This window comes from Phodopus roborovskii, unplaced genomic scaffold, assembly GCF_943737965.1.
Source record: "Phodopus roborovskii unplaced genomic scaffold, PHOROB, whole genome shotgun sequence".
Lineage (NCBI taxonomy): Eukaryota > Metazoa > Chordata > Mammalia > Rodentia > Cricetidae > Phodopus > Phodopus roborovskii.
This window is the reverse complement of record NW_026126413.1, coordinates 9,457,178-9,482,264: the sequence shown is the minus strand read 5'-3', so window position 1 is coordinate 9,482,264 and position 25,087 is coordinate 9,457,178. Positions and strand designations below refer to the sequence as shown.

The 25,087-nt window shown below is 39.7% G+C and overlaps 2 protein-coding genes across 4 annotated transcripts in view; one reads left to right on the top strand and one right to left on the bottom strand.

Moving 5' to 3' along the window:
• The window catches only part of Cert1 (ceramide transporter 1), an 89,373-nt gene extending 85,578 nt beyond the window's left edge, over positions 1-3,795 (bottom strand). For both annotated transcript variants that reach the window (XM_051183012.1, XM_051183013.1), the window contains exon 1: positions 3,562-3,795. In XM_051183012.1, the coding sequence (XP_051038969.1) occupies positions 3,562-3,657 (96 nt within the window). In that variant the 5' untranslated portion in view covers positions 3,658-3,795. The remainder of the gene's footprint in view (positions 1-3,561) is intronic.
• A 558-nt stretch (positions 3,796-4,353) lies between these two features.
• The window catches only part of Polk (DNA polymerase kappa), a 50,862-nt gene continuing 30,128 nt past the window's right edge, over positions 4,354-25,087 (top strand). For both annotated transcript variants that reach the window (XM_051183011.1, XM_051183010.1), the window contains exons 1-3: positions 4,354-4,508; positions 21,294-21,456; positions 23,072-23,191. In XM_051183011.1, coding sequence (XP_051038968.1) covers positions 21,325-21,456; positions 23,072-23,191 — 252 coding nt within the window. In that variant the 5' untranslated portion in view covers positions 4,354-4,508; positions 21,294-21,324. The remainder of the gene's footprint in view (positions 4,509-21,293; positions 21,457-23,071; positions 23,192-25,087) is intronic.

Sequence of the window (25,087 nt, the reverse complement as noted above, 5' to 3'; positions counted from 1 at the left end):
CTGTGTGTTTATAATTTGTATTGTATTCTTATAGTGGAACCAACAAATGGCATAAGCTTCAGTACTCAAACGTTTTATTTGCTGTTATACCATGAAAGCAGGGTTATGCCTTTTCTCTGCCCTTTTATTTGTTTTCATAATACAGGCAATGAATGTTGCATGCTAGATATTATAGGAAAATCAAAGATTCTTTCATGTTACTAAGTTTGGCAATCACAAATTCAACAACAAAAAATAAGAGTCAGAACCAGGTTCCGTGCAAAATGATATGGGGATTCAGTGGACAGAGATATTGAATATTTATGTAATACAAGGCTTTATGGAAAGAACGGCATTATGGTTGGACTTAAAGAGCCTACTGTGCTAAATCATGCCTATAATCCTAGCATTTCAATGCTCTAGGAGGTGGGTCACAGGTTAGAGGCCAGTCTGGCCTATACAGCAAAGCTTTATTTCAAAAGAAAGAACTAGAAGCAGTGACCTACACCTTAAACCCCAGCACTTGGAAGACAAGAGGCAGGGGTATCTCTGAGTTTGAGGCTAGCTTGGTCTAAATAGCAAGTTCTAGGCCAGCCAGAGCTTGTCTCAAGCAAGAGAGCAAGCAGCTAACATGTGTGTGGTGATGAGAGACCCAGAAAACATTGGCTAAGATTTTATTTATCCAGGTTTTGTTGTTTTCAAGTACCAAGGTATGAACCTTTCTCAACATGTTCCACCCTATTGGTCTTAACTACATGGAATTACTACTTAATTAGTACTTTTGGAACAAACATGATTAACTATTCACAGGTATTTCTGATTGCCATGCAAAAGAGAAAAAAAAACTTTTGGACTCATAGTTTTTAATCAAATTTCAATCCCCTCAATTCCAGACCCCTTCCCATTTTATGAAACAAGAAAGAAAATGGATTACTATTTGGACTTATCTATATAACTCAACAGAGAGAAAAGAACAGATGTTGAAAACTAGCTCTTTCTTAAATTATCAGGTAAATTACAAAAGTTTCAAATTACAAAAGACATGTACTTTAAGCTCAAAAACATGCATCATCCACAGTGTGCTGTACTCAGTATAAAGTTCCTTTGATGAAGCTGCAGTTATAGTAGAATACTTGCCTCACATGCATGATGCCACCGGGTTTGCTCTCTAGTAATGTCAAAAACTAAACAAGCACCTTCTAGAAAGCACCTTCTAGCCATGTGGCTTTGACTGTGAAGTACTTAATTATGTATGCATGAAAACCTGAGTTTGATCCCTAGCAGTCACATAGAGTGCCAGTCAGATGCCTATAATGCCAAGGGTGGGAAAATGGAGACAGGAGGGTCTTTGGGGCTTGCTCCCATCAACCAGTCTAGATAAATTGCAATCTCTGGGTTTACTTTGAGACCCTGCCTCAAAAAAATAAGTGGGAGAAGGATTGTGAAAGACACTTAATTTAGACCTCTGGCCTCCAGACAGGTGTATACATGTGTATACACAAACACACACAAAAGTTTCCATAAGACATTTTATATACAACCAAAATTTTATGCATATATATGTATGCATGATATGTATGTATATATGTGTGTGTATACATATACATATATGTTTGCTTGTTTTCAAGATAGGGTCTAACTATGTAGCTGTCTCTCTTAGAACTCATGGTGTAGGCCAGGCTGGCCTGGAATTCACAGCTATCCACTTGCCTCTGCCTCCCAAGCGCTAGGATTAAAGGTATGCACTAGACTATACAACTATAAATTCCTAAATCTCAGGAAAATTTTCTTTATAGTTAGTTGTTAATAAAAGTTTTACTCACATTGATTATATACACACAGAAGAATCAAAATGAAAACAATTTCCCTTTCACAGACTGGATCAATCTATTCCTACACATTTAATGCCAAAGAGAGTACTCCTTAAAAAATGATTTAGAGAGACAGGGCCTTACTACAAAGGTAGGTTAGTTGGCCTGGAACTTGCAATCCTTTTGTTTCAGCCTTCTGGGTGCTAGGATTATATGAATGCACATTATACTTTATACACTACTCTGTACACAATAGATCATATGACTTTTTCCCCCATCAGTCATTCCAATCTCTCACTCTGCAAAAAGTGATGATCCAGATCAAGAAGTCAAAAATGAGAAGGGAGGTGGTGGTGCACGCTTTTAGTCCCAGCATCAAGGAGGCAGAGGCAGGAGGATCTCTGTGAGTTAAAGGACAGCCTGGTCTACACAGAGAAACCGTCTCAAACAAACAAATAAAAAAATCAAAAGTATAGCTTGTTTGATAAAACACTCGAACAACATATTAATATGGCAGTCTGTTACTCAACTAATGACAAGTAATGAAACTCTCAGAATCAGGAGAGACAACCCATTTCATAACCATTTCAAAATGCAAACTTATACTTAGCACTTGGAAGCCTTGCATCTAACATACTTAAGTCTGTCGCAGGCTTTTTCAGCTAAAGACACTGTAATATCCTAATCTCAAACAATTCCAGAAATGATGTTCAAGAACACTGGAAGCAGAGTGATTTCTTAATGGCCAATAGCACATGACTTGGTATCTTATGACCAACTTGTTAAGGGACCAGCCCCGACTCTGGAAACACTACTAGCTCTACGCATTTCTTAAAGTTTAACAGGAAAGGACGGGTAAGTCAAAAAGGCTGAGTCTTCCCACAACAAAAAGGTAAAATGTACACATCACAAACTATTAAGATAATTCATTTCCATTTCCAGCCCTGTAAGTGCTATCTAGGGGAAAAAAGGAAAAGTACGGGGGGGGGCGGGGGGGGGGAGATTGGGGGAGGAAGACAGACATGTCTTTCCTTAATGCACAAATACTGTATTACTAAAATTGCTCCTTTTCCTGAACACAGGTAGATAGGTCTTCACTCTGACACGTTCCAACTTTTACTACTAATATTTCTTATCCAAGCGTGAACTTGGGTAAGGAGGGGTAAAGTACAAAAGTGTTGCACACACTTCCTACATTCAAGATCACTCACACTTCAAAGTTTACTATCGCAGATTTCAAGGCCAAACCCAGTCGACTGGCTTGCCTAAACCCGCTAGAGCTGAACGCTACCCCACCCCGCCCCAACCTATTCTGCTGGGGACCTCCAAAGCAACACTGTTTGAAAGGTCCATTTAACCACCCTCGCGTCCAGTACTTCAGACACCACGGCCGCCCAACCCAGATTCCTACACCCCAGACAGCTGCCGCCTTAGGCTCCAAGTTACCAGATGCACCTTGCCTTCTAAACTGGATCGCGGATTAAGCACAACGCTTCCCAAGGTCCTCGGCCAGAGCTGACAAGCTCCTTAGGGCTGGGGGGTGGCGAGGTGGGGAGAGGACAGTCCTAAACATCTCCTATCCCACCCCTGCCCGGGTCAGGCACTCACGCCAGGCGGACCTTTGGGCCCCGCACCCCAGCACATTCCGCAGCCCCCGCCCCGGGACAGTGCGAGTCTTCAGTGCAGCCCCACCCCAGGTCCCGAGCGGCTCCCCTCGCCTCGCGGCAGGTGAGTCCCGGCGGCGGGTCCTCGGGCCTCGAGAGCTGCTCACCTTGCTGAGGACCCCGCAGCGCTCCACGGGCGGCCCGGACTCCGTCTCCGGATCCTCCTCCGAGCCCGACGAGTTCCAGCTCTGGTTATCCGACATGGAGGCGCGCCAGGCGAGCAGGAGACCGGCCCCCGCTCCGCGAGCTGCGCCAGTGCGGGCGCCCAGTCCCTGGGGTGAAGGGTCGGGGGATGGCACCGCCGAGAGCGCCCGCTCCGGGGCGTGCGGGAACAGGAAGAGGGACGAAGCGCGCCCGCTGCGCCGCCGCCGCCGCCGCCGCGCCTGACACCGAGCGGACCGGGGAAGGAGGACGGGCGGGCGGCGAAGAAAGCCTGCCCTTCCAGCCGTCAGCCGCCGTGGCCGTGACCCCTGCGCTGCGCCCGGCGCCGCCACCTCCACTCGGCCCCCCAGGTGCCCACCTCGGTCAGGGAGGGAGGAGGGGAGGCAGACGGGAAGAGCCAAGCCAGCGGCAGAGACCCAGGTCCGCTCACACCTCCGCTACCGCCGCCATCTTCCTGCCGGGCCCACTATTTACCCTCCCTCCCCTCGCCGCTCCCTCCCCTCCGTCCTCCCATCCTCCCTCCACCCCGCCCCGGGCCCCTCCCGGCGGCTCACGACGCTCCCTACCTCCGGCCCTCCCGGGTGACGACGGGTAGGGAAGGAGGCGGAGCGGGGAGAGGGGAGAGCTTGACAGGGAAGCCGCTGCGCTGCATTCTGGGAAGGCGGCCCGCTCTGTCCGCCGCGCAGCCCTCTGGGAGTTGTAGTCGCAATCCTAGGCAACTGGTGGGTGTCCCCGGGCGCGCGAAGGCTGGTTGCCTGGGGGAACCCTCAGAGGGCTAATGGGCTTCTTTTGACAGTCGTTTGGCTCTTGGGTCCAGCCGGGCTTCTGATTCTGCCTTGCATGTTTATGACGATCCCTCGGTCCCTACGAACCAGGACGGGAGAACCCTCAGGTGAGGATGCCGGGTTGCGCGTAGCTGCTTTCCGGAAAGCCCGGGACTCTTTGCGATTTGCCTGGGCAAGCGTGACAGGTCTGAACCGCTTCTCTGTGGGCTGGAGGTTGGGAGTTTACGACCCCTCCAGTCACAAACTGGAGATTTTTCCTCTCGAATGCCGCCACTGCTGATCCCGAAGGACTACTTACTGCCTATGTCTTTAGTAATTAGACTTGAGGTTTACTACTGCTGAAGGAAGAATTCCTTCAGACTGTTTTCATAAGCGTTTCGCATTGTTACAATTATAGAATTTTTCGTGGAAAGTAATCAGTTGAAGTTGTCAGAGAACAAATAACGTTAAAAGAGGTTTTTATAAAAAGTGAAATAAGGGCCGGGCAGTGGTGGCACACACCTTTAATCCCAGCACTCGGGAGGCAGAGGCAGGCGGATGTCTGTTACTTTGGGACCAGACTGGTCTACAAGAGCTATTTCCAAACCTATACAGAGAAACCTTGCCTCGAACCCCTCACCCCCGCCCCCCAAAAAAAGATGAACTAAGGATCTGATTATATCCTGGAATTTTCTCTTGGGTGTGATCGACTATATCCCCGAAACTCAACGTTAACTCTCTTTTCCTCCCCTAAAGACAGGAAAAGTTGGATAGAAACTTTCTGTCATAAAGCTCGAAACTCAAATTTAATTGAATAATAAAGAATTAGAAAATAGGTGACTATCAATTTCCTGATAATTCCTAACTTCGAAATTCCTTATTTAACTGTAGAAAGAATTTCTGCTTGTTACCCAGTTGAGAAAGTGAGAGGATCTTTTGAGTGTTAAGGCACAATGGCTGGGGGGGAGAGCCAAAAACCTTTGAAAGAAATGGAAGAAATCTACACTGATATTGATAGCTCTGAGAAGTACTTGTAATATCTTCCATTTCTGTAGATTGACAGGAAATGCAATAGAGTCTAAATCTTCTGTATGTCAATTACAAATCATTTTTCAATGTAAAATCGTGACAGTGCATAATTAAAAGACATTCAAATGAATAAAACCTTAAAAGATAAAGCTTTTAAGAATACCTTGCCAAAGTGCTATCATTCAACAGAAAGAGAGCACACTGCTCTGTGAATTACCAAGCGTATGCATTTAGAGTGGTTGGTTTGCCTCGCTTAGTGAACGTAATGTGGTTAAGACTTTCTAATTCTTGTACTAGGTATTAGAATCGTTGCTCTTAAGTAAAATGGTTATGGATATTGAGAAATTCATTTCACAGTGCAACTTAGAATCACAGAAACAGTGGTATGTTTGAACCTTCTATTGTATTTTATGTCTGGTTTAGGTTTTGAATAACTGTAACCACCAATACCCAGCTCCCACTTGCTTGGTTGAAAATCATTTCATTGTATTTAGTGTTAATGTATGAGAAATTGCCCTGCTACTTCGGTCCATTCTCCTAAAAGCTAACATATTTTACGTTCAGGAAGGTTTTGTGTAAGGACTAAAGTACCACATTAGAGATAATGGTTTGCACCATTACTGTTAGTGGAAAGAAGTAGCAATGCAAGGATGAAGTACACACACGAGCTTTCTTTATTTCATGATAAACATGATAGCTTTCCAGTTGTTTGTCTTGCATAGGCCCTTCTCTGATCCTTGTGTAGTGTTCTCTACTTTTAGACCTTGTATACTACAGGGTTTATTTTCGTGTATAAAATGAGGTAGAAAATTAATTGTTGCTTTTGTTTGTTTTGTTTTGTTTTGTTTTTGAGACAGGATTTCTCTGTGGCTTTGGAGCTTGTCCTGGAACTAGCTCTGTAGACCAAGCTGGCTTCGAACTCACAGAGATCTGCCTGCCTCTGTCTCCCAAGTGCTGGGATTAAAGGTGTGTGCCACCAATGCCCATCGTTGTTGGGTTTTTCTTTGATTTTTGCAAATGGGTATTTGGGCCCAGTATTTTATTGAACAGTCTATTCTTACTCTTACACAAATATGCTACCTTTCTGGTGTATAAAAATCCCCACATATAGTCCTGCTATTCATTCTTTTTCTTTAATATATTTATATCTATGCCGATAGTGTACTGGCTTAATTACTGTTTAGCTTTTGTATATAAAGTTAAGAAATTTTCTTGATGTTCTTTTTCATTTGGATGTTTTCCATATCTTCTCTTCCAAATGAATATGAGCGTAGCTTATTGAATTGATTGAGAAACTGTGGTTTGATTTGGGGCTAGGAAGATAACTCAGTCATTGAAATTCCTGCTGCTATTGCATGAGGACCTGAATTCAGATCTCTGGTATCTATGTAAAAGCCAGGCATGGTGGTACACATCCCATTCCAGAGCTGGCTGGCTGGAGACAGGCAGATCTGAAGAGCTCACTAGCTTGCTGACTCAGCTGAAATGATGGGTTCCCAGGCTCTATGAGAGACCTTCCTTGCCTTAAAAAGTGATCAAAGAAAATACTCAGGTGTCTGTTGTCCTCTAGCCTTCATAGTCTCTCTCTCTGTCTCTGTCTCTCTCAACTTGCAAAGAAAAACAGATAGTTTACCAGGCAATCAGAAGCATATTTAGTGCATATGACTTTCATTATAGTCTGTTTTTAACTGTATGAGTTGGGAGGAGAAATTGCATGGAAAAACTTAACTTAGTACATATAAAAACCCATTGATATGCCCCACACAGAGACTGGTTCTTTTTTTTAAAAAACATACTGGCATATGATACAGACTTAAATGTATGAATTAAACAACATACTTTACATTCTCCCACAAGAATTTGAATTCCATTGATGGACAGATTTTCAACTGATTTCAACCATTTTTTTTAAATAATGTAATGCCAATAACAGTGCTGAGCCCATAGAAGGTATTCAATATAATTAATAAATGTATAAACAGTTTTAGGTTGAGAATTTGAAGATAGTAAAGTTTAAAAAATAAGTGGGTAGGAGTTGGAGTTCCTATTCTGAAGGAGATTATAACAGAAAACAAGTAGATTTAAAAAGGTGCATAGGCAATTATAATTGTTAAGCTGGTGTTTTATAAATTGAAAGAAGCTAGCTCTTTCTCCTACTTACCTGATAGAAATAAACCGGTTATCTGATTTTTATACTGGCTCTCTGAAGGCCATTTGCTCCAAGCTGTCTTAGTTAAAACAATGTCCATTTAGGAATTTTAAGAAAATATAAGTCATGTTTCCTGGTCTTATTCCACCATACAGTAAAATTGAAATCACTGAACTATAAACTTACAGATCACAGTAACTTCTTCAGTATGACTTGTAGATAAAATTCTGGAAAAAATAATTTTCCAAGACTGTTCCCCTCTGTGGCCCTGGCTGGTCCCAAACTCACAAAGATCTTCCTGCCTTTGCCTCTGACATAAGCTACCATGGCCAACATGAAGTTAAGAAATATTTAAGATTTACAGAACTCCCACTCCAAGTTTCTCTGACTTTCAATTTAACCTGTACTGTTTTGCATTTGTTTTTTGTTTGTTTTTTTGTTTGTTTGTTTTTCTCTCTCTCTATTCTGATTAACAGGTCACTAAGTGAATAGTCGTGGGTATTAATCCTTATATTTATGGTTGTGAGACTAGCCTTTAACGGCTGAGCTATCCCTCCAGCCCTGTGGGTATTAATCCTAACTGGCTTCATCTGTAGTAACTATAACTTTGGATGTGATTTAATAAATAAACAATTGCTTAATAGCGGTATTACTATAACCATGTTTCTTGACTGTGCATATATCCCAGTTGTCTAGTTATATGCACAACTTATGTATAAGTGCATCCAGGTAGATATTTATTTATATAAAATGTGCCAAATCCATCTAACTACATTTCTAATGATGGAAATTGTAGTTCCAGAAATATAAAGGGTTTTCAAGAAACTTGCATGTAATTTATCTTTAGTATTAATAATAGTGTAAGGAATAAAATGATCTCTAATCTTCGCGTAAGAGTAGCCCCACAGTTCAACAGGTACAGAATTTCTTTATGCTTATGTTGATATTTCTTTCTCATTATTTGATTTTCTGTGCATTGCTGTTGTTTATAGTTGTTGTATAGTATCCGTTACTATTTTCCCTCTTGCGGTCCTCCTGTACTTGTGAGTGGCTGTGATATGAGTGTTCATGCCCAGCCTCATTATATCTTGTAAGGCCATGGAGGCCATGTCCTGTGGATATCCCTAAGAAACCAGCTTTTTTGCTTGCTTGTTTGTTTTCAAACAGAGGAGAAATTGATCTGGGTGAGCAGGGAGGTGGGGGGGATAAGTGGAGGGAGGGGAAACAGCAATCAGATATAATATATGAGATAAGAATAAAAGTTGATAATAATTTTAAAAAAGAAATGAAGGTCACTATGAGCTGTCTGCTTTCTGTTATGTTAGTGGTAGAATATGCATGAAATTAAAGGAGAGCTGCATATGAGTGAGCTAAAGGGCCCTTAGGAACTGTGTCTAGGATTTTCACTTGTTGTTACGGAGCCTGACACCTCTGCCATACACTGATAACACTACAGGAAAACTTACAAATCAGCAGCAGTAAACAAAAAAAGTGTCAACTATTAGACTCCACAGTAGCTTCGGAGCTGTCTGCAAGAGGGAGTAGTGAGAGGGATAAGAAAATAACAGCCTCTATAATAACATCTTGGATTTACTAGATATTTTCCCCTTCCAATACCATGGAATATAACACAGTAACTCAGTTTCTCGTTAATTATGTAACTCTGTCCCATGGTCCAGCCTTCATTTGTAATTTTATATTTGAATAGTAAATTTATAGATTATAAAATTAAATATTATAACAATATAGTATCAGAAATGGTACTATAGAACCTTTTTTTAAAAATCCTCTTCTAAAGACATATGTACATGTACCTTAAAATTTGTGTGCCTTACCATATATCTCAAATAGAGTTCATCCATTCAGTATTTCTTTTATGTGGGCAGATTTTAAATTTTTTTAAATTTGTACTATTTATTTAGGATTTTTGTTTGTTTGTTTGTTTGTTTGTTTTGTTTTTTATTTTCTAGGCAGGATTCCCCTGTGCAGCTCTGGCTGTCCTGGAACTCACTCTGTAACCAGGCTGGCCTTGAAATCAGAAATCCGCCTACCTCTACCTCCTGAGTGCTGGGATTGAAATTGTGCCTCACCACCATGATGGTAGCGAGCTATTTTTGCTACCATGATCTAGTAGCCAAGAACTTGTCAGCCTGTCTCTTCCTGCTAACATCCCTAGAGTCAACACTCCTCAGAAACACTGAACTTCTGTAAAATATAAATTCACTGACTGAAGAGATAGCCCAGTCAGTGAATCCTGAGTTTGATCCTAAGGATTCATGCTTTTAAAAAAAAAACCAGCATCACACCCTTTTAATACCAGCAGTGGAGAGATGCAGTGGAGATGCCTGGATCTCACTGGCTAGCCATTCATTCTATCCTACTTGGTGAGTTTCAGGCCAATGAGAGACCTTGTCTGAAAAGGAAGGTAGATAGACAGGGCTTTGGAAAAGGCTCAGTCAGTAGAATGTTTTTTGTTTGTTTGTTTGTTTTGTTTTTTATACAAACATGAAGCCTTGAGTTCAGATCCCCAGAACCCATATGATCAACCAGGCACATTAGTCTGTGCCTGTAATCAATCCAGTGATGATGAGGAGATTCCTGGAAGCTTCATGGACAGTTAGTCTAACCTACTTAGCTGAAATCTAGGCCAGCCAGAAATCCTTTCTAAAGCAAATGTTAGACGGTACCCGAGGAGAGATTGTTCTCTGACCTCTATCAACACAACCATGTACACACAAAGGTGAATGTGCCTGAAGAATGACATTGGAGATGTGTCTTTGACTTCCACGTGTTCATCTGTATACATCTGCACACACAAACATGCAGGAAAACACACACACATACACACACCCAAACTATAAAAATTTAACTTTTCACAGTTTTAAACTTTCCTAAGTTTACTTCTGAGCTAAACATTTTATTGTTACAGAGCCTGGAAGTCATTACAAAGCATGGAGCTCATTAGTAGAATAGAAATGCATAAACGGGACTTGGAAGTTTATTTTGAATTGACACTCATTCTATACTAAAGAATATAGATTTTCTGGATTTGGTGACCCAGCACTTGGGAAGGAGGGTTCTAAGTTCAAGGATAGCATGGACTACATTTGGGAATGAGAGTGAGACAGAAAGGAAGATAGTTTCAATTATATCTTTGTACGGGTAAGCAGGTAGAGTGGCTATTTTGACTGGTTTCTATCCCATTCTTCTTCACTGGAGCCAGATAAATGAAGATGGTCAGAGAGTATGTGAATTCGGTGTGGAGCGCTAAGAGAATCATAAGTAAAGGGCCATGTAGGCTGCATAGCAAGAAATAAGAGTATATTAATAAATAAGAATATATTAATAGTTACTGTCCTGCTGGTCAGATAAGACACTATGACTAAGGCAGCTTATAAAAGAAAGCATTTAACTGGGAGCTGGCTTTCAGTTTCAGAGGGTGAGTCAATGATCATTATGGTGAGAAGTGTGGCAGGAGACAGATAGGCATGGTACTGCAGGAGCGGTAGCTGAGGACTCATATCTCATCTGCAAGCTGCAGGGAGGGAGGGAGAGAGAGAGAGAGAGACTGAGTGGGCCTGACAAGCTTTTGAAACCTCAAAACCTGTCCTCCAATGAGGTCACACAGCCTAATCCTTCCTGACATTCAAACATATCAGCCTTGGGGCTCATTCTCATTCAAACCACAAAAAGCAGGCTTCCTTTCGCCTCTGGTGGAAACTTTTGATACATACTCTCATACTCTCAGTTCAGAACCTGCAGGGCTTCATTATTTGTGTCATCTACAAAGACTTAAAAAATAACTCAGAATGCCAAGTGTTTTACACTTTGAGAATACAATGCTGCATCTGCGTTTTCATTCCCATTATATAAAACTTGTGGGCATATGGTTCCATTTATAAGTGTGTAAAATAGTTTGAGGGAAACATGGAAAAATAATGATCTGTTAATGTCTTGGGGTTGTGACTTAAAAATCTTTAAAGTTCAAAATACAATTCGCATAAGTAAAAACTGAAAAGGGAATTTAAAATCAGTCAGGTATGATTGTTAATAATGAATCAGTTATTTGATTACTGACTTGAAGACTTAAACTTAAAGTGTTAATTCATTGTGTTTGAAATTAAAAGGTAAAAAGAATAATTATAGTCTAAGACTTTGTGTTAAGAATTTAATCTGTTGATGAAAACATGAAATATTTGAACATTTGGGAATTGGAAAAATAATACTGTATTGTAAGGTTAAGGTTTTCTTCATATAGGGTTTGACTCTTCACAGTATATTGACATGAAAACAAGCTCCACACAGGCACCTACTGAAGCCCCTTTCCTTTCATAGCTCTGTCCCTCTGTCCCTTACTGCCGTCTGCCCTATGGCTAGGGCATTCTTCATGTTTGCTGGGATGCTCATTGCAGATTATTTTGGTCAGTATGCTAAGTACTCGTGATGCTGTTTGCTTTTGTGTGCCTTGGGAAGAATTTGGAGATTTTCAGAGAAAATGTGCTTTTAAACCACTGTACTGAACCACAGGACCCAATAATTTTTCCCTTTGAGTTGTGCATTTCTTTTCTGTTTGTTTTACTGAAGCAGGTTGTCCTTTAATCAGCACACTGAGAATTGTGCATTTCTTATTGGCTTCTTGGTGAACCAAACTATTCTGTAATTTCAGGCTATAAGAATGTTAACCATTTTTCTTTTCATGGTTGCAGTTATATCCATTCATCTGGTTTATTTTATTTGTACTGATGCTTAGTATCATAGTACAGATTCTAATTTGAGTGGAAACAAAATTCATCTGTCTTATCAGTGAGCTTTGGTTTTCATTGGGGATGCTTACCCAGATCCGTCTAGAATCTTTACTGTGAGAGAAGTTAAGACTGAAGTGAACTTCACAGCTCTGGAAGTTTGGCTTAGCATTCATAACAACAAGAATAACTATTAACTGAGAGCTTATCACATATCAGACATACTTAGCATTTTAACATGATCTGCTAACCTAACAAAAGCCATTTGAAATAAAGCTCACTTCCTGTAAAAATAGGGAAATCATTATGCTTGTGATATGAACATCTTTACAAGAGATTCGTAGATAGCCTTGCTGAAGAAGTAATGAGAAGAGGGGTCTAAACAGGACTAGTAAGATACTGAAGAAAAACTGAAAAGATGACATAAATACCCATAAAATGCAAAAGCAGACTCACCACATAACATAGACAATAATGTCAAAGAAAATTCCTGGTGATTCAAATATACTAAAACCTAGCGCGTTTTTACCTGCCATTCATTTTTGTCTTACTCATCAAACATTGGAGGTGGTCACCTTGTAAAGAGGAAAGCTTTATTTCAGCTCACAGTGTTGGGGATTCAGGTCCATGATTGGTACTTTGTAGCTGTGGTGAGGTAGCGCATCAAGATCGAGAAAGAGCAAGGGGCCAATATCCTCCTGTAGAGTCCACCCCAAGGACCTTATATTAGACACCTTTCCTTTAAAAGTTACACCACTTCCCTAGAAACAAGGCTTGTAGAGAATATTCGGGGTGCAAAGTATAGCTATTAGCTTGATCTAATAATTTTGTCTTTGAAGTAGAAATAACCAGAAAGTGATGAAGCTTCAATTTAAAATTGGGAAGCCAGGATATGTTGCCCTCAGTGAGAAGGGAACATTTAAAAAAAAAAAAAGAAAGAAAAGATTTATTTATTGCATATACAGTGTTCTTCCTGCAAGCCTGCAGATCTCATTATAGATGGTTGTGAGCCACCGTGGGGTTGTTGGGAATTGAACTCATGACCTCTGGAAGAACAGCCAGTGCTCTTAAACTCTGAGGCATCCCTCCAGCCCCTGAGAAGGGAACAGTTAAGAAAAGTCTTGAAGGAGATGCAAGAATTTAACCAAGATACCTTACATACTTGAGGACAAGAGAACAGCCAATGCCAAAGGTCTTGAGACGAAAATGGGCCATGTAGAATTGAGACCCAGCAAGGAGAATGCTGTGCCTAAAAAATAGTGAAGAGGACGAGGGTGTTAAGGCAATTATGTGAGTTGACAAGCAGCAAGGACCTAGATTATTTCTCTTAGTTTTGCTTTGTAGATGCTTTGTTTTTGAGACAGCATTTCCATGGCTGTCCTGGAGCTTAATACGTAGACCACTGGTCTTGAACTTACCTGCCTCTGCCCTGAGTGTTGAGATTTAAGGTGTGCATCGCTATACATGGCAGGTCTAAATAGATTTCTTTGGGGCCTAGAAGGTCATTTTAAGTATTTTAGGCTTTATTCTGGAATGATACAGAATGGCATCTGTACAATTGTCAGCCCAAAAGTGCTATGATCTAATTGGTGTCGTAAGAGGGTCAGCTGTAAAGCTGGGGAGAGGGTTCAGTGGATAAATCACTGAGCATCAGGACCAGAGTTTGGATCCCTAGAGCCCACATAGAGCCCACTGTTAGCTCTGGTGCCCATCTGAAATCCTAGCACTTAGAAGCCAAAGATAGGGTCCCCAGAGTAAGCTGCCTACTTAAACTTGCCAGAGCTGATGAGCTAGAGACTTCCTCAGTCAATAAAGTAGAGAACAATACGAAAAATACCTGTGAACTTCAGCCTGCACATGTGAGCATGTACTCGAGCGCGCGTGCATACACATACACAGCATGCATGTGTAGAAATAAATAAGCAGAATTCGTTAGAATTCTGTGTTAATGATCAACAGTAAGAGAGCAGACACAGAATCAGAGTCTGTTGTAGTCGCCCAGACGGGAGATAATGGTAGACAGTAGTGAAGAAAGTCAGAGGCAGCTATACTCAGGAGGCTTCAAAGACTCTCCAGAACTTCCTGATAGTTTGGATCTGGCTGTGTGGAAAAGAAAGGATCATGACCCAGCACTCAGGAGGCAGAGGCAGGCGGAGCTCTGTGATTTTGAGTGAGTTCCAGGGCAGGTTCCAAAGCCACAGAGAAACCCTGTCGAAAGAGAGGGGGAGAGGGAGAGAGAGAGAGAAGGAATAAAGAAAGGATCATGAATGACCCCTGTGCCATCGGCACAGACTCATCTGGAAGGAGAACGGAGCAAGTGGAACTGGCTTGGGCATGGAAGCAGCGAAGATCTATTTTGGACACGTTGGCTTTGTAGAAATCTTGTTAGCTGACAGTTTTGTACTTGTAGATAATGGATTTGGGTCATGCCCTTCCCCTCTTACCCTTTCTTATATCCATCTCATTCTCCCTAGCTGCCCCTTCTTCCCTAGATGTACTAAATTTTAAGGTGCCAGACAGGCACTGAGGCTAGCACTGTTAACCTGGAAGTCATTGCCATATAAACGACACTATATGTATCCTGATGAGAATAAATGCATTAACAGTAAGGAAGATAGCTGGAAAAGAGCTCTACCTTTCTACCAGTATTTCTGACAGCTCACTTCTGGTACAGTTAAGAATCCAAATCAATCCTGAGACTTTGACCAACTAACAAATATAAATATGTTAGTAAGTAAAGTATATGTAAAATCATAGTCATTGAATATACTTCTTTTCATACAGTGCATTATTTAAAGGGCAAGGCAAATTAAATGGAGGATTGTGTTTATTTTGATCAATGCTTTTGTGTTGTTGTGGTGGTGAAATTATAGTTGAATTACATTTGCCTGCTTTCCAAGAACAATGACAAGCAACAGAATTGCTGAAGTGAAATATAATAAAATATTAACCCTAATGTAACAGTTGAGGGGAAAACAATCCAAATATTGAGAACAGAGAAACAGCCTGTGCATCCTTAGGATGCAGACCATCAGAGGTGATAGCCACACTCATAGTTCCAACACTTTGAAAGAAGGTTGAAAGCACATAGATGCCTTAGTGCTAATACCCAATTCTCCCAGATGTGTTTACAATGTGTTGAGACTTGAGCATCAAGATTTTTATAAACGTCTCCTGGGGTGTGCAATATATAGTAACGTTTGAGAATAAATACTATGTACTTGTTTTGTTTTGGATAGTGTGTTGCTATGTAGCCCCAGCTGGCCTGGCACCTGTAATACTCCTGCTTCAGCCTCCCAAGTGCATTCATGTACCATAAATTTACCCCTCTAATGGAAATACCATTAGAAGTCAGAGTAGTCAAAAATTCTTTTTGAAATAATGAAAATAATTTTTATTCTTTGCTAGTACCCAAAATGGAAGCAGCATTGTTAGGAAAGGCTTTAAATTATACACATGGGTCCCTATCACTGTTGTACTTTCATGGCTGCTGTCCACCTAGCCATTTGTTTGCAGCATAAATGAACCCCAATCAGAGGTAGCTGTGATGGCAAAAGCGCTTCCTTAGAGTTGAATAAGGAGATTCGGATGCCATCCTAATTCTTCAATTTATCAGCAGAGTTATGCTGAATAATTCACTTAGCTATGCTTAATTTTTTAATATTTTCTAATTTTTTCTTCCACATAAATAATCAGAGAGAGAGAGAGAGAGTAATTCTAAGAATAAATAAACCTGTTGTGCGTGTTGTTATATAGTTTTGTGGGTATATATTTTTGAATAAAACTTTTAAAAATTGATTATGTGTGTGTGAAAGAAAGTGTGTGTGTGTGTGTGTGTGTGTGTGTGTGTGTGTGTGTGTGTGTGTGTGTGTGTAAAAAACTGGTGCAGACAGTTGGTTCTCTGCTTCCGCTATGGGAACTAGAGATTGAACTCGGGTTGCCAGGTTGCATGACAAGAATTTTATCCACTGATTGTTGGGCTCAAGTGATCCTCCTGCCTGAACCTTCTAAGGTTTTTTTTCTTAGTTTAAAAAGTGGTATAACATTGTGCAATGTAGTCATTCCCTGGGTATGAAGGGTTTTTCCCTATGTCTTTGATACCTGAATTGAGCTCTATTATGTAGTCAGTAATAATTGCAACTGGACTTGGCATGTATAATAGAGGTGTTATATTTGTTCTCTATACAGTGGATAAAAATATGAGGTTTAACAAGAGTATCCAAATTCATAAAAGAAGCATTACTGTGGCTAAAATCACATACTGAGCCTCACACAGAGAGGTGACTTCAAAACCTCACTCTCACCAATAAACAGGTCATCCAGACAAAAACCAAACAGAAAATGTTGGAGTTAAATAATATCATAAATCAAACAGACCTAGCATATAGTTACAGAACATTTCACACAAACATGGAAGAACTATGCACTTGCACACAAAGCAGATTTCAACAGATATAAGAAAATTGAAATAACACCCTATATCCTATCTGACCACCATAGCTTAAAGCTGGATATCATCAACAACAGAAAGTTTACAAACTCACAAACACTAGGCAACTCACTTTTGAATGATAAATGGATCAAGACAGAAATCAAGTAGGAAATTAAAACTTTTTAGAGTTGAATGAAAATGATGACACAATGTACCCTATCCTATGGGAAACGGTGAAGACAGTTCTGAGAGACAAGTTGATAGCACTAAGTGTCTACACTAAACAATTGGAGAGATCACATACTAGTAACTTAATAGCACACCTGAAAGCTCTAGGAAAAAATAATATGTGTGTGTGTGTGTGTAAGTATATATGTATGTATATACCCAAAAGGAGAAGACATCCATAAATAATCAAACTAAAGGCTGAAATCAATGACATGGAAACAAAAAACATAATACAAAGACTCAATGAAAGGAAGAGTTGGTTCTTTGAGAAAATCAGTAAGATTGACAAACTCTTAGCCAAATTAACTAACAACTGGAAAGAGAAGGTCAAAGTTAATGTAATTAGAGATGGAAAAGGAGACATGACAACAGACACTGATAAAGTCCAGATGTGCTTTAAAACATCTGTAATCTAAACTGGAACACCTAAAAGAAATGGGTTAATTTCTTGCCATATATGACCTACCACAGTTAAATCAAGATCAGATAAGCAATTTAAACAGACCCATAACTCCTGGGGAAATAGAAGCAGTAATTAAAAGTCTCCCGACCCCAAAAGTTCAGGGCCAGAGGGATTCAGTGCAGAATTCTACTAGATCTTCACAGAAGAATTAACACCAATATTCCTCAAACTACTCCACAAAATAGAAATGGAAGGGATATGAGGCTATAATTATCCCAATACCTAAACTATACAAAGACCCAACAAAGAGAGAAAATTACAGGCCAATATTCCTTATGAACACAGGTGCAAAAATTACCAAACCCAAGAACACACCAGAAATGTTATCTGCTATGATCAACTTGTCTTCGTCCCAGTGAGACAGGAATGGTTCAAGATACATAAGTCAATAAATGTAATACATACATAAACAGACTACAAAACCACATGATCATCTCATAAGATGCATAGTCTTTTGACAAAAATCCATCATCCCTTTATGATAAAAATCCTGAAGAGACTAGAGATACAAGGGACATATCTTAACATAATAAAGGCAGTTTACGGCAGTTCCACAGCCAACGCCAACCTAAACAGAGAGAAACTTGAAACATTTGCACAAAAATCAGGAATGAGACAAGGATGTCCAGTATAGTACTTGAATCTCAGTAGAGCAATTGCAAAATTGAAGGAGATCAAAGGGATACAAATAGAAAAAGAAGTCAGTATTTTATTTGCATTGACATAACTATACATAAAAGGCCCTAAAAACTCCATTAAAAACTTTTCATGTTAAACTGGGTGGTGGCACATGCCTTTAATTCCAGCACTTTCGAGGCAGAGGCAGGCAGATGTCTGTGAGTTTGAGGCCAGGTCTGGTCTATAGAGTAAGTTCCAGGGCAGCCAATTAATTAATTAAATGACAGCTCATGATGGAGAGGATGTGGAGAGAGGAGGACCCTTATCCTTTGCTGGTAGGAGTGCAAACCTGTGCAGCCACTATGGAAATCAGTGTGGTGCTTCTTCAGGAAGCTACAAATAGTTCTACTTCAAGAGCCAGCTATACTACTCTCGGGAATATCCAAAGGACCGCTATATCCTACAGCAAAGATGTTGTTCATTGCTGCTCTATTCACAATAGCCAAAGATTTACATAGCCTAGCTGTCCATCAAATGATAAATAATGAAATATAGTACATTTACATGATTGACTGTTATTCAGCTGTTTAAAAAGTCATTAAGTTTGCAGATAAATGGGTGAAACTAGAAAAAAAAATCATCCTGAGGGAGGTAACCCAGACCCAAAGAAACAATATTGTATATTTTCTCTTATATATGGTTGTTAGCTTTTAAGCTTTCAATATGTATTCTATAATCTGTATAACCACAGAGATTGGGTGTCTAGTAAGGAACTAGAGAGAAGAGGAGGATCTTCCAAGAAAAGGGATATAGATATGGATGTATTGTTTTTAAAAGACTGTGTTGAGGCTGGAGTGTGTGGACTAAATGGAGAGAGGAAAGAAGATAGGGGTGAGATAATGTGGGGAGAGGCAGCTGATACTAAGAGCCAATTGAGGGCCACCTATTGGAAACCTATTGCTGTAGAAGCTTCTTAGCATATATTTGTATATGTAAGAAATCTAAATGGAGCCATCAAATAATGGAGAGACAGTACCCCAACTAGCTATCTTATGCCACCAAGTAAAACTTCCAGTGCCAGGAATGGGGTTATATCTATTTGAGTCATTGGCCAAAGTAGCACCAAGGAAATTCCCAAACATCTCAGGCTATTGCCAAAGCGATTGTTCACTCTCCAAAACTAACGGTAAAGCCCCTTTGCTGATACAGGACTGACATAATTCATCAAACATGGAGAAATAGAGCTGGTGCCTAACTAGAGGCTTCATCCCTAAACACTGACATTCATGGTACTGGAGACAACTCTTGAGTGCTACCAGAGGAGAAAGGTCACTATTTACCTAGCTACAAGCCCTGCAATCAGCAAGGTATGCTGGTGCTATAGTGGCACAGATACTGTGGGAGTAACCAACCACTTTGATTAGATATGAGCACGTTCCATTAGATGGAACCCCCATATCTGACACTGCTGTGATGGCTAAGAACCCCAGACTAGAAAGGCCATAGGTCTATGAGAAACCTAATACTATTATTCTTCTAAAGCAGTGGTTCTCAACCTTCTAACGATGGTACCCTTTAATACAGTTCCTCATGTTGCAGTGATCCCCCAACTATAAAATTATTTTTGTTTCTACTAAATAATTGTAAATTTGCTACTGTTGTGAGTTGTAAACATCTGTTTTCCTGTTGTCTTAAGCCACCTCTGTGAAAAGACTGTTCAACCCCCAAAGGGGTTGTGACCCACAGCTTGAGGACCACTGTTCTAAAGGAACTATAGCAATATCTCCTAATAAGATTCTGCTATATCCATAAATCAGTCCCCAATTGAGCTATCATCAGAGAAACAACTTCTTGCAGTAGGTGAGAACTAACACCTAGAATTATAACTGTACAATACTCTGAGAGTGAGAGATTTTAAAACACTCATTCTTAAAAGGATATCTTATCTTCATCAAGCCATTTCCTTGGGGCTTAGGGAGCTGCATGGAAGAAAGGCAGAAAGATGGTCAGAGCTAGAGAGGATGGATGACTACAAGAAACCAATATCCTCCAAACAAGACAAATTCACTTATGAATTCATAGACACTGGCAGCATTCTCAGTGCAGGCACAGGTTCAAGGCCGAGGTAGCTCCCATGGTGAGAAGGGGAAGTGGACATGATCTCCCAACTCTAGCCAGGAAGCTGTCTGTGTTGATATCTGCCTGTTGCCGAAAGTTATTTTTCTCCAATGGAGCCACACTCCAGTATAGGCCCCACACCCAGCAGTAGGCATCCAACACAAAATGAACTAACTCAACAGTACTTTTGTAGATTTTCTGTCTCACGTTGCTTTGATTGGCAGTTTTTGTCTTATTGGTCTTTTGTTTGTATATTTTGGTCTCTATTTTAATGGGTGTGTGTGCATGTATGTGTTTCCTAGTTTTTTGTTCATGATTTTTTTTGTTTGTTTGTTGTTTGTTTGTTTTTTAAAGAGAGAATGAAAGGGTGTGAATTTGAGTGGGTGAAGGTGAAGAGGCTGTAAAAAAAATGAGGTTTGGACTTGGATTTGTTTTTAACAAACATAACAAACATGTAGCCATTTTCCAGCAAATTTATAAATTTATATTAGCAGACATGTTCTGAGACTCAGGCTTTTCCTCTTTTTAGAGTAGTAACATCTGTCTTTTAGGACTATTTAGCATGTGTATGTAGGGCAACAACATATTGGCTGGCACAAAATGTACAGGAAATGTTCATTTCTTGTCTCCAGAAAGATAATAAACTTCAGATAATTATGGCAAATATAGTAAATTTTCCTTTTCTTTTTTTCTTTTTTTTTTTTTTTTTTTTTTTGGCTTTTGGTTTTTCAAGACAGGGTTTCTGGGTTTCTCTGTGTAGCCCTGGCAGTCCTGGAACTTGCTCTGTAGACCAAGCTGTTCTCCAAATCACAGAGATCCACCTGCTTCTGCCTCCTGAGTACTGGGATTAAAGGTGTGTGCCACCACTGCCTGCTGACTAGTAATTTTTCAAGAGCTAAAAAAAAAAAATTTTTTTTTCAGGCAGGATTGCATGTAGCTCAAACCAGCCCCAAATTCACTTTATAGCTGAGGATGACATTGAACTTCTGTTCCTTCCCTGCCTCCCCAGTGTAACTGTGCTGAGGATCAGGCCTACAGCCTCTTACATGCTACTCAAGCACTCTGCTAACAGTTGTTAACTCCCGCTCTCCTGTGAACACTCAAAAGCAGTGCTTGTTTTCTGTGCCTTTGCAGCTAATAAAGAAGAAATCCTCTTGTTAACATCATGGATAACACAAAGGAAAAGAATAATTGCAAAGATGATCTTCTGCTCAGAATGGGACTAAATGATAATAAAGCAGGAATGGAAGGACTAGATAAAGAGAAAATTAACAAAATTATAATGGATGCCACAAAGGTATGTTCTTGCTTCTTTCAGTATCTGTGATTTACTATCCTTTGTTTTAATTAAAAATGTTTTAATATATCATAGCTATGAAATATATAAATGCTTTTCAAATCTGTTCTTTCTACACTGAATTTATATAATATGCATATAAAAGCAAAAAATGCACATGATTGTTCTCATTTTCTTTTTACCCTTTGTAAATGAATATTATAATTGGATAGGGATTTTATACTTGCACATGTGGATATAGTTTATTGATATAACCAGAATTGTTATTGATTGATATTTAAGTCATTACTAATCATTTATTCATTTATCTATATTTATTTATTTATTTTGAGTCAGGGTCTCAATATATAGCCCTGACTGCCCTGGTACTCATTATGTAAACCAGGATGGCTTTGAACTCATAGATATCTGCCTGTCTCTGCTGGGATTAAAAGCATATGCCACCATCACCTGGCTACATTTACTAATCTTAAGTATGGCAACTATAAAAGTGATATCTAAAAGTGGAATTGCTCTACAAAATACAGAATATATATATGTACATACATATATATACATATATCATTTAGCAATTTGATATATATATATATATCAAATTGCTAAATGATTCCCCATAGCCGCTTTGTCAATTTATATTTCTCCCTTTATTATATGATATCACTATATCAAAACTGCACATTTCTGAGTGTTTTGATTTGCCAAGTTGAGGTAACTGTTGAACAGTAACAACTCAATCAAAATATGATCAAAAGATATAAATAGGCATTTTGGTGAAGAAGATATGCATATGTCTCAAACATGTAAAATACTCAACATCATTAGCCACTAAAGAAATGCAACTTAAAAAAACCACAGGAAGGTGCCATTTACACTGTTATTGGCCAGAATAGCTATAAATGATACAGTCAAAAGTGTTAACAGGGATATGGAGAAGTTGGAACATTCATATGCAGTAACAGAATAATGATTCAGTCACTGAAAACAGTTTGACAGTTACTCAAAGGGTTAAACATGCATTACCATAAGACACAGAAATACCTTCATAGTTGCATATTGAGAGGACTGATGATGTATGTCCATGGTAAATTGCTTATAAGTCTCTGTAGCAGCATTTTTATGAGAGCCAAATGTAGAACTAACCTAATGCCTGCAACCTGGTAAGTTGATAGCCACTGTGTTCTGTGGTGGAATTAACAGACGGTGCATTGTGCTCTTTAATGATTTGCTACTAAAATTCTGAAAGGAGACAGGTGAGGGAGATAACTGAGGAACTAGCTGGCGAAGCTTGGCTGTGCCCCATGGACTCAACCGCAGATGACATTTTTAATTTTTGTTTTGAATCCAAATCTTATCTCAGATTGCTTCTTTGTAGTATTGTGTTACAAGAGTTATATGGGGTGTGTGTGTGTGTGTGTGTGTGTGTGTGTGTGTGTGTGTGTGTATGTGTGTGTTGAATTAGGGGCTCAAGCTTGCTAGGGAAGCCCTCTTTACAGGTAAGGAAACTAACTGACAGGGAAGGGGGAAGTGACGCTCAGACCCCAGTCTGACTCCAGAGTCACAGTCTTGGCCACTAAGTCACTGTGGTGTCCTTTCCTCTGTTTTGTTTCCTCTCTAGGGGTCCAGATTTTATGGAAATGAGCTCAAGAAGGAAAAGCAAGTTAACCAGCGGATTGAAAGTATGATGCAACAAAAAGCTCAAATTACCAGCCAGCAACTGAGGAAAGCACAGTTACAGGTATTTATTGAGTTGTTAGGGTGACGTTTGTAGACTAGAAATTAACAAGAGTGCATCATCATCAAGTCCTAACTGCAAACAAAGGGAGATGGACGTGTTTATTATATTCTAGGTATACATATTCAGCAGGCACACATACTTTGCTAAGCATTGCTCTACACCTTTCCCTGTGTAGAAGGGTAAACGCTGTCTTAATTAGCTTGCCTGGCTTCAAAGGACATATAGTTAGCAGAATTAGGATTTGACCCATAGTTTATGTTGTATTATATGTGTACTTTGCGAACCAGAGGGAGGGCTGACTCTTTAAATTAGAATAACCATGTTTTAGTAAAATAAAAACTTATTGCAAGTTAAATATCAAATGTACACAAATTTTTTGAGTGAAACAATATTTCTAAAATCCTAGAGGTTTTTGTGTTCTTCAGAATTTAGGGAGAATGAATAATTCAAAGTTTCTCTCAGCTACTGAAAGTTATTTCCCTAGAAAAGTTTGGAAAGAACCAAGGTTCAGGGAACCCTGTGGAAGACTGACAGCTCCAGGCGGTCATGTTTCTACTGATCTATAAAGTTTTATGGACAAATGAATATTTTTTATTAAAATCTAGCTGGATGCTTGCAAAGCACTCAACATAGTGAAGCACTCTATACAAATAAGGAAATTGACACAGGAAGGTGACACAATTTTCAGATTACCTAAAGCTGAGCATGGTAATAAAACTGTAGTATTAATGTGACATGCTACAAAATCTTTATCTTATGATGGAGTTCAGAGATTATGAGTTTTCTTTACTAAGCCATATTGTTTCTTCATAAACGCTTTTCCAGAATATTGTTTTAATTTGTTTTTTTTTCATTGCTGTTGTTGGTATAGTTATTTTCATCAGAAATTGTATTAATTTGCATTTTCAGTAAGTATTACATCCTTCAAATGCTTATTTAAAACTATATTTCATCAATTTTGTGACTTTTTTCAGTTTTGCTCTGTGCATAATCTCTTCCAACAGATTTCATGGTTGTTTTAATTTGCCTTCTAGTATGTCAGAGAAGAAAGTTCCCTCACACAGCACTCACCCTCTCATTGCAGAAATATGTTTTTATGCTGTTTGTTATGATACAGGTGAAGTAGGTGTCACAAGAAAACCAAAGTAATAGTTTCTTTCTTATATAATAAAACTCATCACTTGTTACATTACTTTTCCTGTGGAGACAGGAACAAACATACATTCATCCAAGATAGGCACTGATGAAAGACCAAAGAAACAATCCCATGAAACTCTGGGTGGGTGAACAAGTAAGTTTGTTGGGCTTTCTCATGGGAGAAGGTATGAGGTTACTTATGGGAAGATGAATGACTCCAGAGTAGCTCATCTCTAAACGTCCCAGTTGAGAGCTACATAGATGGAGTCTCCCCTGCAGCTAACCTTCCCCCTCCTGTGTAGTCTGTGTCTCATGACCACATGTATTTGGACAGGATTGTGTGTGGATGAGGAACAGGGTGCACAGGAAGGAGAGAGTGATTGTGATCTCAGATGAGGTCCAGTTACCCTCGCCCCACTCTGCCTAGGAGGGAATGTCAATAGGCTGGATCTTGTGAGGGTCTCTTGCCTGCAGTCATAGTTGCTCTGTTAAGATTTCAGGATAATCCTGGCCAGGCAAGGCTGAGAGTTCCACAACGTCCCAGGGTCTGATTGCCTTAGTAGTTTTAGACAAAGATTTGTCTTAAATCACACGATTTCATCATCTCCTGGTGTTACAATTACTGGTCTGACAAAAGTATTCCATGTTCCATTTCCTGGTGAGAAAGAAATAGTGTGAGTGGGAGGGGTGTGGACTAAAAGCAAATAATGCACTGTTAAACAAGTGAGAAAGAAGTTGTAAGTAGCATTTAAACTCGCA